General features: G+C 34.4%; 1 protein-coding gene across 6 annotated transcripts in view; it reads right to left on the bottom strand.

Moving 5' to 3' along the window:
• Positions 1–13,917, bottom strand: part of AQR (aquarius intron-binding spliceosomal factor) — a 103,884-nt gene that overhangs the window by 59,164 nt on the left and 30,803 nt on the right. For all 6 annotated transcript variants that reach the window (XR_010380894.1, XR_010380893.1, XM_064485764.1 and 3 more), the window contains exons 15-19: positions 11,520–11,640; positions 8,492–8,633; positions 5,467–5,645; positions 2,069–2,236; positions 500–669 (exon numbers count right to left, since the gene is read on the bottom strand). Coding sequence is in view for 4 of the 6 variants with exons in the window: in XM_064485764.1 (XP_064341834.1) it covers positions 500–669; positions 2,069–2,236; positions 5,467–5,645; positions 8,492–8,633; positions 11,520–11,640 (780 nt within the window). In the remaining 2 variants the exon portion in view is untranslated. The remainder of the gene's footprint in view (positions 1–499; positions 670–2,068; positions 2,237–5,466; positions 5,646–8,491; positions 8,634–11,519; positions 11,641–13,917) is intronic.

The following is a 13,917-nucleotide window of genomic DNA, read 5'->3' as shown; positions in this document are numbered from 1 at the left end:
ATTCAGAACCCTGCGGTTCCACATCTGTAGTCTTAAAGTAATTCGGAATATACCTACTTTTGATTTAAAAAAGAAGTCCCAGTATATATACAAGATCTTGTGGTAGCTCACAGTGAAAAAAAATGTGACAATGAATATATATATGTATGTTCATGTATAACTGAAAAATTGTGCTCTACACTGGAATTTGACACAACATTGTAAAATGACTATTACTCAATAAAAAAATGTTTAAAAGAAAGGAAGTCAGTAAACAAATAAACAAGCAGTTCTCTACACCTCATACTGAGGCATAAACGGAGTAATATACAAAAAGCAAGGACAGATGCTGATCTTTAAAATAACAACAGGATTAACTGATATTTTAAGTTTCTAGCTTAAAAAGACAAAGATCATTATTTTATTAAATCATTTTTTTTTACCAGTATCTGTGTACTTCTGTCTTAAAAGTTATTCAAATTATGGCATAGTACTTTTAGTTACATAGCATAAAAATTACCTTGAAGTTATTTTCCTTTGGTTTTCTCCTCATTATTATGTTGAAAGTTTCATACACATCTTCTGCTCCATTCTGTATAGTACTGGTCATGTCTTGTTGATACTGGTTCGGATCCAGAAACACTCTAAATGTCCTTGACTCTCCTCTAAGATTGGGTCTGGGTTCAGGTCCTGGACATTTTTTTTAAAAGTTTGGTAAATGAAATATTCACTTTTCAAATATCCAAGTAAGTCAGTAGTATTCCTTTTCTCGAAATGATGAGTAAAATGTCCAGACTTATCTCCAGCCACTACCCCGACTAGAATGCCTTTCATTCATCCATTTCAAATTCCAAGAAGCTGAAAATATTTTCTCCTTTCTCTAAATTTTCACTATTTCTTCCCAGAAAGGTCGTGAGATGCCTACGACGCAGTGCCACGCACTGCAATTATTCGTATATGCCCTCAACTAAAACAGGGGCCTCAGAAATCAAAGAACCTAACTTGTGCCAGTTACACAGCTCCTACTACTGCCTCCACTACTGCCTCACACACAGTAAGCCCTCGGCTGATCACGCCTTTCGTCCTCCCATGTCTCATACCTAACATAGTCAGTATGAAGGAAAATTTCATACCCTAATGGCTAAAATCTCGGAAGCTTTATCTTGCCTTTTGCCCTCTCTCCTTCCTTTTCGTCTTAGACTTCCAACTCTTGCCCCATTATGTGGCCTTATGTTTATTTCACCTATCCTCCATTCCCTTCTCCTACTTTCTTTTATTCTAGTGTTTAGAGGAGCCTAATTATCAGCACTTCAGCAATGATGCGATCTTGAAATCACAGGCAGTAGAAGCTGATTCAAATTCTGAGAGAAAATTTGTAAACGAATTATAAAATAAGCACTGGGCATAGATGCAGTTATAATTTAATAGTAAGTATTACCCAAAAAGTCAGGACAACATAAGGAAGAATTTCAAAAAACCATCAGTGATAAGCCTAAAAAAAATCAAAGAGCTGACTAATCCTTTAAGGCAGTGTTTCCAAATGGGGATAATGCTGGCATCTTGGGCAAAACAATTCCTTCCAGCAGACAGTTGTGTTCAGATGGTTAGCATCGCTGGCCCCCATCCATCAAACACCAACAGCTCACCATTCCCTTCTGCGACCCCAGTCATTTGACAACGTAAATACCACCATATATTTAAAAAGACATGGTAGTGCTGTTCCCAGTTGAGAACAACCTGCTATCATGAATCAAATAAATAAAATTTAAAAAGGAAAAATTAGCAAACTGTATCATTGAACAACATCGGAGGTTTTTAAAAGCAGTATTGTAAAACATTATAAAGGGAAAAGTTTTAAATAAAGGCAGTTTTAAAAGATCCTGCCCAATGTCTAACACAGACGTTTAGAAACCATATTCAGTTATTTCTAAAAGTGCATGGTAGGTATATACACATTTTATGCATAATCCTTTGTGTCAGTTTAGTATATAAAACAGCTTAAAAAAATTACGGAGGATGCAAAACAGAAGAAAGGAAAAGAAAATTATCATTATGTACACAACTCTTTCAAAAATATAGATCACCATACCGTCTTCAATGACACGCCCTTTATCATCCAGCATGCCCTGGATTTCACAGCCTCTGACATAAACCAGGCCAACTTGCTCTATAAAAGGTCTCCTGCGGTCAAATTTGGTACCATAAGGTTTTGTGGGACGCACAGTAATTAAAAAGCATACATCATGCTTCCGAAGTCCTAGCAAAACAAGAAGACATTTTCGCTTATTTGAATGCTTTTGTTTTCAGTCTTTTGTTGGCAAATTCCCCTCCTCTTATTTTTGGAATGGAAATATAATAAGCATTGAAAATATCAGAGGTGATCAATGATTATATTTACATTATAATACAATTATGGGTTTTTCTATAATCTTTAGTAATCAATGTTTGATAGCAATAATTAAAATAAAAATTTCTCTAAAATTAGAAACGTTTATGCCATGAATACATTATTGAATAAGTCTTTCCAGTCATGCTACAGCTCCAAAACTGAATGCCTGTCATCATTCTTTTTCTAACATTCTTAATAAATAACCAAAAATATGGTTGGCATATAATCCACCTATATCATATTTAGCAGGTTTCTAATATCAGTTTAAACTATCTATCAGTGTCATTTCAACAACAGTCTAATTGTATTTCACCAAAGGAGGTCAACTCAAGAATAATTCATCCAGGCACAAAGCACTGTTCACAGAGCATCTTGAGAAGACAGCTGAATATATATAGTTTCAGTTGGCAGATGCTGAACTTTTTGTAAGTGAATGTCAAGAAATAGGTGACTTGTGCCAAAGTCTGTAGTTTCTCAGTCATTAGATCAAATAATGGATTCAACTGGATTCCCAGCTCTATTAAAAGTCAACACAATGGAAGACAAGAGGCATAAAATCACACCACACACTGTGTATGCAATGTTACACCACTTAATCTTCATTTTTAACCCCAATTCATTTTTGTTAGTTCTTATAGAGTATAAATGCAAATTTAAACAGTCTGCTTGCTCATAATCTTGGTAACAAGATATATAATGAAATCAAATCACAAATGTGAGTGTGTGGCTAATAGTATTAGCAACACTCTGGTATGTTTCAGTATGGAGTGGGGTTCAAGTGTACTAGAAATAATAACTCTGACTCATGATGATGGCTTGACTGTTTATTTTTCAACAAAATCTATGCAAAAAAGCAGGAGAAGAATGAAAACTAAGGGGTATTCTACTATATGAATTGTGCTGCTCATTAAAACTTCTAAGTTTTAGAGCCAAAGAAGTGGCCCCAAGAAGTAATTTAGTCCCTACCAATGTCACTTTTTGGCATCACTGAGGGATACTGTGGGACGTCTTAGATCCACATTAAAATTAGCTATTTTATAATAAGCTCAACTCTCCTTACAACCATTTGCATTTACTCCATCCTGGCTGTGTCTTCTAGAGCAGAAGCCAATATTTCAATCTCATTAACTCTGTTTCCCTAATTTTAAATGGGGTAATGGAGAAGACAAGGGCCTAGCGTCACATCTTTTTGAAGGGACAAGAAGAATGTTTTATAGTATTTAGCTTAAACTCTTCAAACCTATTCTGTTTTTACAGGACAATATTCATTACTGTTTCCAGAACCCCTCTCTCATTTTTTATTTAGTTACTTTATCTGTGATCAGTAAGGGGCCTGAATTTTGGCTCTAGCCTCCCAGAAAACACTTCTCCCCACCACTCTTGTCCCACAATGCCCTACTGTTCCCTATATTGTCCATAAAAATGTACCCACTCTATTTCTTTTTTTTAAACATTTTTTTTATTGAGTTATAATCATTTTACAATGTTGTGTCAAATTCCAGTGTAGAGCACTATCCACTCTATTTCTGATACTACCAGAGGTCTTTGCTTAAAAAAAAAGAAAGCAGGAAAAAAAAGGAAAATAAAAAAAAGACTTTGATGGCCTTCTGAATAGCAGTCTCCAATGTTATGGAGGTAAGGGGTTCAGAGTAATGCATCCTTTTTTTTTCTTAACACCACAAGGTAGGCTTGTCACCTGTCATCTATACATTTCGACAAAGGGCCTTTTTTCCCCCTCGTTTTATTTCCAGCCATCACTACTTCCACGGGGAAGTCAGTAAGTTATTTAAGTTCATTAACCACTATGTAAAACAGTGTTTATTTTAATCCCTCCTTAAGCTCCAAGGGGTAATAAATGTAAGAGCTTCTTCAGCAACTTAATGCCTTTCTCAAGATTCAGCAATAATAAAGGTACATGTTATTCTAGATGGGAAATGCACCAGATTGGAAAAATTCTGAAGGATAAAGGAGTCACAAAAACAATCTGTCACAAACTCTACTGAATACAGTGACTATTTGTTAAACATTTGGCCAGCTTTGCTGCTGGATTCCTTCAGAATTACTTGATGAATATATCATATAGTCCCTATGGCTATAAACAGCTTTATCAAGAGCAATGATTTCTGAAAATGGATCCATTAAGGGACAATCCCTTTCCTTCTGGCATGTCAAGAAGGTGGAAGGAGATAAAATCTACCAGCTCCTGTTTCTCACAGCAGGGGAGCAAACATCCTTATAGACAGCTGAGAGAAAAATATGAAAGTGCCAATTAAAAATCAGTTTATGTGCCATTTCTGGCACAGGTGTTATTGATGTTTTAACTCCATTTGACTTAGTAACTTTGAACATATCCGCCTCTAAATAAAATTAATTGTGATATAGAACTACCATCCCTAAAATCTTGCTTAATAAAGAACAGGAAAAATAACTCAATTTCTCTGCAATTATTTATCCTTAAGTGCATCTGATTTCACTGATCTTTTAAATCTGACTTCCTCTCTTTGGTACAAATAAACTATTATTATTTCTTTCCCAGTTACTTTATTAGCTCCCTCTAAAGTCCTTCTGAGTTGGTCTAATTTTGATTTTGTATCTTTATTTTCTGCAAATTATATGCATCTTTATCCTCTTTACTTGGGCTGCTTTTATCTTTTAAAAATATCTATTTTCCTTACTTGCTCTGTATGTGGGCAAATTATATGTGAGTTTCCCCCCCCTTCTTTAGTAAACAAAAATACTTTTATTTTTTATATTGATTTTATAAATTCATAAACATCATCTTATCACGCTTAAGATTTAGAATGCTCTCCCTTTCAGCTCTGCCAACTGCAACTTTCAAAACACTTTGATATGTGTGCTATTTTATGCTTTTATTAAAGTATTAAGGTATTTAATTATTCTTGTATGATCCTTGGTATTTTTACTACTAATAATCAGAAATCACTTGCCATTCTTTAAATGATTCTTTTATTTTGAAGATAAAATTAAGTTTATAAGAGTAACGTTTAGTGAAAGTGCTTTGCCAATGCTCTAGCTGAAAATCTATAAACTAAGAATGCAAAAGGTAACCCATACCACTTCTTGAAATACAAAATTACCTTCCCATTCATCTTTGATGTGATCCCTGACGTTCAGGTTGATGGTAACATCTGCACGAACTCTGGTTGGCCAGTTTTCACCTATGTTGGGTTTGGCAACCTCAACCACAGTGAAAGCCACAATAGGCTGGGCCATTCGCGCCCAACCACCAAATACTACACCGCCATACTCAGACTGCCTGGAAACCAAAGAAGTGAATGATTACTCAAACAAATAACTTTTTCCCAACTTCTGGACAAGCAAAACTGGTAACTAAATACTAGCTAAGCATGTATTCTTAAGTCCTAATATTGGCAACTCTTATTTCTAAACTTAAAAAAGAAAAAAATCCTTAAGTTCCAATATACAGGGAATGTATGTGGTGGGATGAAACAGGCAAACATGGTCCAGAAACGAAAGGGAAGTAAAGGAATATCTCCCACATCCCTGGGAAAAAAGCTAACTCTCTGTATGTAAGAGCTGAGCCATTTTGTCAAAGAATGAAGTTATACAGCATATTCAGTTTTATTTTATATTCTTACCCTTTTCTCCTCTTCATCAAGATATTCTCAATTGTTTATAGTTTATCTTATGTATTACAAGTATTTCTATACGGAGTTTCAAAAATGCTTTAGAACATTCTAGAATTTAAAAAATTAAAAATAAACAAATGATAATATCTATGCAAACGCTTTCTTTAGGGCATAATATTTAAATCATTTAAATGATGCTGCCATGGATGGTGGGGGAAGGCAGATAATCAAGCTAGTTGTAATAACTAGAACCATTAACCTCCAAATATGCATTCTTTCTGCTATTAGTGCTTTAGCTTTTACATTAAATAGTGTCCTTGGGAAATCTGTACCATAAAGACTGCAGCAACACTCTGAAACTGGAAGGTACTGCCAAAAATGACATGCTTGCAAAGATAAAGAAAACCTATATCCTAAGCAAAGACTCTTATAAATAATAAAAAATTGTAAAACTTCATAACATCAAAGAGTGAAAAATAACTGAAAATAAAAGTTCTGCAATTCAATAACTTGGTTAGTGGTGAAATAATTTCTAAAAGGCATTACCTTATGTCTAAAAGCTTTTGTAATAACTGTCTATACCCTCCTTCTTTTTTCACAACTTTACTAAAATATAGTTTACATACCATAACATTCATTTGCTGTAAATATACAATTCAATACTTTTGAGTAAATTTACAGAGTTGTGTGTCCATCACCACAATCCAATTTTAAAACATTTTCATTATACATTAAAAAGATTTCCCTTGTCCATTTGCAGTCAATCTCTGTTCCTACCCCCAAGCAACCACTAATCTACTCTCCCCAGTACTGTTGCCCCTTTATAAAATCTACCCGCAACAAAAGGCGTTAAAAAACATAGATTTCTGACCCTCTTAATCTTAGCACAACCTCTCTTCTGCTGCTCAGTAGTTTCAGCAGCCTGAAAATGTGATGAGAACTAGGCAGTGAGTCCCCTTTTTCATATCTTGTTATTTTTAACCATTTTCAATGATGGGCAATTAGGAATGAAAATTTAGAAAAATTTATCATCAAAAATTATCCCCCAAAAGTAACATTTTCTTCCCCTAGCAGAAAATAAGTTAAAAAATTACTTTATTAATAAACCATAAGAACTCTAAGTATTACTGCTTTATTTGGCATTTAAGTAAAAACATAAGGGAATTCTATTTGATGAACTGCTAGTTACTAACTCCCTACTCTGCAAAATCACCAAAATTAGGTCCAGAATCTGAGCATGCAAATGCAAGGTAACCATAAATTGTAAGGCAGCTTTCTGATCAAGCACTCCCCCGGGGTCCAAACAATGGGCAACAATTTCAGCAAAGCTGTGGGCAGAGATGATCAGCCAGTGGGTATACAAATTTCATAGTGCTAGCCTGCCTACTGACTCAACTGATTATTAAGTCAAAAATACTTTATGTTGTGTTTTATAGTCTCACCCAGAATAACTTTTCACATAATAATTAATTAAAAAATAGAACTGTGTAGAAGTGAAAAAAATAGATCATAATCACAGTGTGCATGTAGCTGTCTGTAATTAGCAAGGGGAGAAGCCTGGAACATACCTCAATCAGTTCACATTCAAAATTTTGTTAAGCTTTCACATAGAATGCAGTCTAACTGTACATACAGGCGCATGGTGTGACACTAATGTAATGAAAATTCATTTTACAGAATTATTTTCCTCATTTATAGTCACTTGTGATCTATCACTTATCTCCATTAATTTCATACTTAGAATGAAATAGTGGATGAAGGGCATTTACCTGAAGTCAGTCACGTCTAAAAAGCAAAGCTAACCTTCACAAATCTTATAATGCAGAGCTGACTACAACAAATCAAAGTCTTTTCTTTGCTAAAGTAGTTCCAGACACAAGCTAGCAGGTGGAAAGTCAGTTTAGGCAGAAGAGTTCCTCAAATAACAAAACCTACTCAACAGGCCCTAGAGGTAAATGCTGATGATTTAGTCTCTTCAAGGATGGATGGAGGGCCAGGGAAGATTTTCCAGTGTTCCACTCCATGCAGTGTTCAGCTATGCCCCTCATCTCCTGCCAGGTCCTCTGAGAGGCTGACTGAGACTAGTGGTGACAGCCACAAGAGCTGCTGGGGTAACAGAATACCCTTTATCAGAAGCTTCTCCTGGGACTTGAACTGCTTTGCCCTCGTACAGACCTGCTGGCCAGCCCATACCCTTTCCTCTTTACCCTTTTACTAATGCCCAACTCACTCCCTTCTGCATTTCTCCCTCCCACCCCACTCCCCAGAATAATGACCTCTCCTCCCTCACACTCAGCCCCACCCCCAAGTACCCAGATACATAATTTCTATTTTATCGCTTTGAATGTATCTAATTTACATAAAAAAGTTTCTCAAAAGAGTAAACATCTCATATTTTAAAGGGCATCTTCATGCCAGATATATTATTTCAGAATACACTTGTGAGGTTTCTGACAGATGGATGTCAGTCACTATTGCTTCTCTTCATTGCAAATGGAACCAGTTTACTCACCATGGCTTCATTCTGCTGACACTATCCTCGATGTCCTGCCTAATTTCGTAAGTTGATTCCAAGCGGAAGAGATTGAAGTTCCTTAGGAGGTAATCATGAAGAGTCAAAAACTGCAAATTCAACTTTGGAAGAGCAAGACAACCTGAAAAGGAAAATAAAAAATAATATTTGAATTAGTTTTTAAATCAGACATCTGCTTTATGTATAAAAAAAAGCACCACAAATTTGGTAAGAATCTAATTTAATGGTGTCTAAAGTACAGCATATTTGATAAGGTCTTATTTTTAATTCCACACAGAAACTGAAACCAAGTTAACAAATGCCATCTATTAAGATTGGAAATAAAGGATGAATTCCATTAGTATATGTAATCTGCATATCGATGATTCATATGCAAACATTACTTCTAAAAAGTATTTAAAGATACTTAAAACACACACAGTCTCAAGTAGTTTAAAAAGTTCTTCCTTTACCACCTAATTTATATTTGGCAAATCTCAAAGTAAATAATGCTACCAGAAATATAGCCCATGACCAACTTTACCATGAAAACTGATTTGGAATATCACATTACACAATTCTATCTTCAGTGATCACTACTGTGGCTGTGAAGCTTTGCCCTTTCGCTAGACTTTAAGGATAAAACCTTGACTGTATGTTATTCCTCGAGTTACTTCCCTTCTCTGACAATATTAATGATCAATATTCTTTCCATTATCCTCATCTAACACTATTTCCCTTGCATACTAAGTACCCAAGCACTCAGGAGCAATAGCAAAAATGTTAAAAAGAGGAACACCTAAATACATTTTACTAGCACAACATATTATTTTCACCATCTCTATCCATAGTTACCAAAGAAATAATGCACCTAAAGTCAAGAAACATCAGTGTACAAAAATTCCACATCATTTATATCAGTAAACTCTGACTTATAATCTAATTCAATTTCTTTCAAGCCAGAAGATGAGGGAAAACATCTCCTTTAATAGCATACTTCCATTTAAAAAAAAAAAAAAAGCAAAATATCTCTATTTTGTAACCCTAACTGAATTAACAAATCTAAGTGTTAAACAGCAATGGGAGCTGGAAGCAGCTTGCATCATTGTGCAGAATTAGCTTTGATCTCTGCCTGTTTCATAGCATCGAGCACTGGGCTCCACAAGCACAACTTCATCCATGGTCAATGAAGAACAATGGCAAGCCTTAACCACGTTCCTGAAAACAGCTGTATTACAGCCAAGCCATCTGGCAACTGATATTGTTCCAAAATACTTTCATTCTATGAAAGGTACAAAGACAAATCTTGAAAAGTAATTCTTTTCACTTAACTTCATTAATCATAGGAGTGAAAGAAAAGCAACTTTTTTTTATATTAAACAAAATATGTTTCAAACTCAGATCAGCATCACAGAATATTACCCAAAGCTCAGATATAGGACTGTTTTCATTTTTAAGGACACAAACTTTTAATTAAAAAGACAAAATAATCGTAAGTGGTATTTGCCTTTTAGGGACTGATTAGTCAAAGGATTAGATTCATACAAATATGGCTATAATGCTTATAGTATGAACAAATTAGCAAAGTGGGAAAACAATGCATTAACCACCATCAGAACATAAAAACATGAAGACTGACTATTCTGAAATCAGTACGATTTCAGTACTGTGGGTTTACAGGAATTATGGCTCCAGATAATGACTCTGAAGTAACAGTTTTTCTTTTAAATAAATATACCAATACTTATACTGGTGATGTCTTTAAAACAGCTATATTTCTTCTAATAATGGTACTGTTTCCAAAAACCTTCCAGATATATTTTTGGAAATATGCCTTCAAAATGTGTCAGAATGCACTCTGGAATATACTCAATTGTGACAAATTCTCATCATTATAGGATAAGAAAAAGCATTTAGAAATAGGTAGGTGAACACACCATTTCGTTTTCTTTTCTTTTCTTTTTTTTTTTTTTTTTTGCTTTTTGTGGGGGAGGTAATTAGGTTAATTAATTAATTAATTATTATTTATTTGTTGGGGGCTTTGGGGATTGAACCCATGACCTCCTGCATGTTAAGCATGTGCTCTACCACTGAGCTATACCTTCCCCTCAACACACCATTTCTTGATGTTACTTGATGTCACCAGCCTGAAATGCAATCACCTAAAGAGAAATAAAACAGGCATCTCTGGTTGTTAAAAAAAAAAAAAGCAATACCATTTCAGATCAAAACTAAGGTTTTATACCAACTAATGTCAACATCTTTATTTTGGTGGTCATTAACTGGCTCTGTAAGGAGTTCAGAAGAGCCTCTGAAAAAGGCTTTGAAAAATAAAACACTACCAAACAAAACCTATTACAGTGACATAATAAAAGCTACACCTCCTGTATTATTAGGTCTCCTTAAAACAATTTTATTGCTTTATGGTCATATTTTATACAGGATGATACAGACACACACACATACACATTAGGGCATAATTAAATTTAATAAAAATCCTTAATGTTAAATATTCAAAATACTGAATAGTTTCTAGCTTCTAAAGTTGAACTTGAGGGTACTAGAAAATTACCCTAAAATATATATTAGATAGGAGTATGTTCAGTCACATGTGATGAACTCTAAACTCAGTTTCATGTTACATCTGAATACTGTACTTCTTTTTTGTTTTAAATTGAAGCACAGTCAGTTTACAATGTGTCAATTTCTGGTGTACAGCATACTGTTTCAGTCACACATATACGCAGACTTGTTTTAATATTCTTTTTCATTATAGGTTACTACAAGATATTGAATATAGTTCCTTGTGCTATACAGAAGGAACTTGTTTATCTACTTTATATACAGGAGTTAGTATCTACAAATTTCAAACTCTCAATTTATCCCTTCCTGCCCTCTTTCTCCACTGGAAACTATATGTTTTCTATGTCTGTGAGTCTGTTTCTGTTTTGTAAATAAGTTCATTTGTGGTTTTGTTTTGTTTTGTTTTGTTTTTAAGATTCCTGAATACTGTACTTCTTTACCATACCTTCTCCAGAATAGTACTCGGTTGGGACAATATTTTCATCCCATATAATTTTCTCAGTTGGATATAAAGGCATTTGGTTCAACTGCTGAATCTGAGAAATTCGACGTTCATGACGAGACACCTAAAAGGAACAGGTTTAGAAAGAAAGTTAGAACCATATTTTTTTAATCAAAAATAATTTATGGAGAAATTCATCATAAAGTATGGAATGAGAAATTTCATGTCTTTCAGTTACTGTGGTACTTGACAAGATATATTTTTTTCCTTTTTCCATTTTTTCCATAAATCAAAGAAGAAAGAGGTAATAATCATGATGGGCTTTGGAATCAGACAGATCTGAGTTCAACTCCCAGTACCTCTACTTATGAGCTACGTGAAAGCTGGGCAAGTTACTTCAACCTCCCTAATCTTAGTTTCCTTTTCAGTAAAACAGATTAAAATGCCACTCCCTTCTTGGGAATCTTATCAAAATGAAATGCAATATTGTAAAATAGTGTCAAAGTGCCCGCCACATGCCAACACCTTAGAAACCACAGCACAAAGCATCCAGCAACGGAAGAAAAAACTGGGAGCCCTAAGTCCTAGGTTACAGTTTTCATTCTTGCACTAACCAGCTAAACAACCTGGGTAAGTTTATTAGTAACTTGGCCTCAGTTTTTTTTGTAAAATGAGAGAGTTGGATTTGATGATCTCTATGTACTCCTCCATTGTTAATATTATAGTGATCTATCTCAAATACAGAAATAAGCTTTTACCTAATTAAGAGATGCTAAAATAATGATGTATCTGGAAAATGTGTCACATTCTTATCAGTAGATAGTATTGTTTTAGGAAAGAAGATAGTGTGATATCATCTAAATAATACACATATTTCAACTTTTTTATCATAATTTGGTTGGCTATTAGAAGAATCCAAAGCCTGAGAAAATCCTGTAAGATGAGGAGGAAATGAAAGATAATGCTATAGTGCTATAAATTTTTTAAATTGTTTTCTTTTGGCATAACTATTTACATTTTGAGGATGAAGTCTTAGCTACAAGACCCTAAAAAGCATAGACAGGATCAATTTTATACTCAAACCTGTTTTCCATTAGAAAGATCCTTGGAAAAAATCCTCATTTCCTTCTATAGTAAGGATTTATTATTAATCCCCAAAACCTGACTTACCGGAGAAGATTTTACGTTGTCAGAAAACAGGACAAGGAATTTTTAGAAAGCATTTGCAGCCAGAGACCATGAAGTGATTTATAAGAAGGAAGGCAAAGATAGTGACTGAAGATATACATTTCATGTAAGTAAATATATCAATAAAAAGTATTTTCCATACTTGAGTTTATTTAAAACCTTTCCCATGGATTTCTCTCCAAATGGCACTTAAACACCTGTCACTAGGCTTAAAACACCTGCTGCAAATAGTTTCCTGTAACTATCCCAAAACAAGCATATCATCTTCCCCTCTATAGTAAGGAACTGTATTTTATACCCTACATTAGAAATATTAGCTTGAAATATGTCACAAAACCATGTGCCCATTATTGTTCCACATGTGTAAAAAAATGTATATACACATCCACATAGTGTATGTTTGTACAGGTATAAAAAAAATGTCTCAAACCTATAAACCCTCAGGAAACAAAAAATTAAAGTAAGCTTTTTTTTTTACCCATGAGACTGGCAAAACTGGGACAACCTGTAACATCCAATGCTAATAAGAACTTAAGGAGACATGCGCTAGTACACTGTTGATGGGAACGTACAGCTTCTGGAGGATGGTTTGGCTGCAACTTTTATCTTTTAAATAAGCACATGCTTCAATCAGATAACTTCACTTCTAAGTACCTCTCCTAAATGTCCACATATGGGCACAAAGAGGCGTGTACAAGGACTGCATCATTATATGTAATAATGAACCTTGCAAACAACCTAAATATTCATACAGGGGTATGGTTACATACTCATCCACTTAAGAGTTACTTTACAGAATATGGGATATCCCTTCCCCTCAATTTTTCTATGAACCTAAAACTGCAGTTAAAAAAAAAATAAAACTTCACAAAAACCATATTAGTTTGAGAGTTAACGATCAAACTAATACTCACTTCCTAAAATGGTTGAGAAATCTCATAGCATTCTCAAACCACAAAGTCAGTGATAACTTTATTTGTAAACATTCCTGAGTTCTCTAGTGAGAAAGGTATAGCTTAATGGTCAAGATACTATATTTCAATAATAACTTAAAAATAAATATATAGATAGATGTAAGTAAATCTGTATTATCTCTGTGTGTATGTGTAGGTATAACTTATCTCTTAAAGGCAAGAATGGTGTCGGCCATCTTTGTACCCACAGAGCCTGAATCCAGTACCTGACACAGATGTTGCTCATAAATGTTTTCGTG

The sequence above is a fragment of the Camelus dromedarius genome, chromosome 5 (assembly GCF_036321535.1).
Source record: "Camelus dromedarius isolate mCamDro1 chromosome 5, mCamDro1.pat, whole genome shotgun sequence".
In the NCBI taxonomy this organism is placed as follows: Eukaryota; Metazoa; Chordata; class Mammalia; order Artiodactyla; family Camelidae; genus Camelus; species Camelus dromedarius.
The sequence above is the reverse complement of the archived record's forward strand: the minus strand, read 5'-3'. Positions and strand labels throughout refer to the sequence as shown.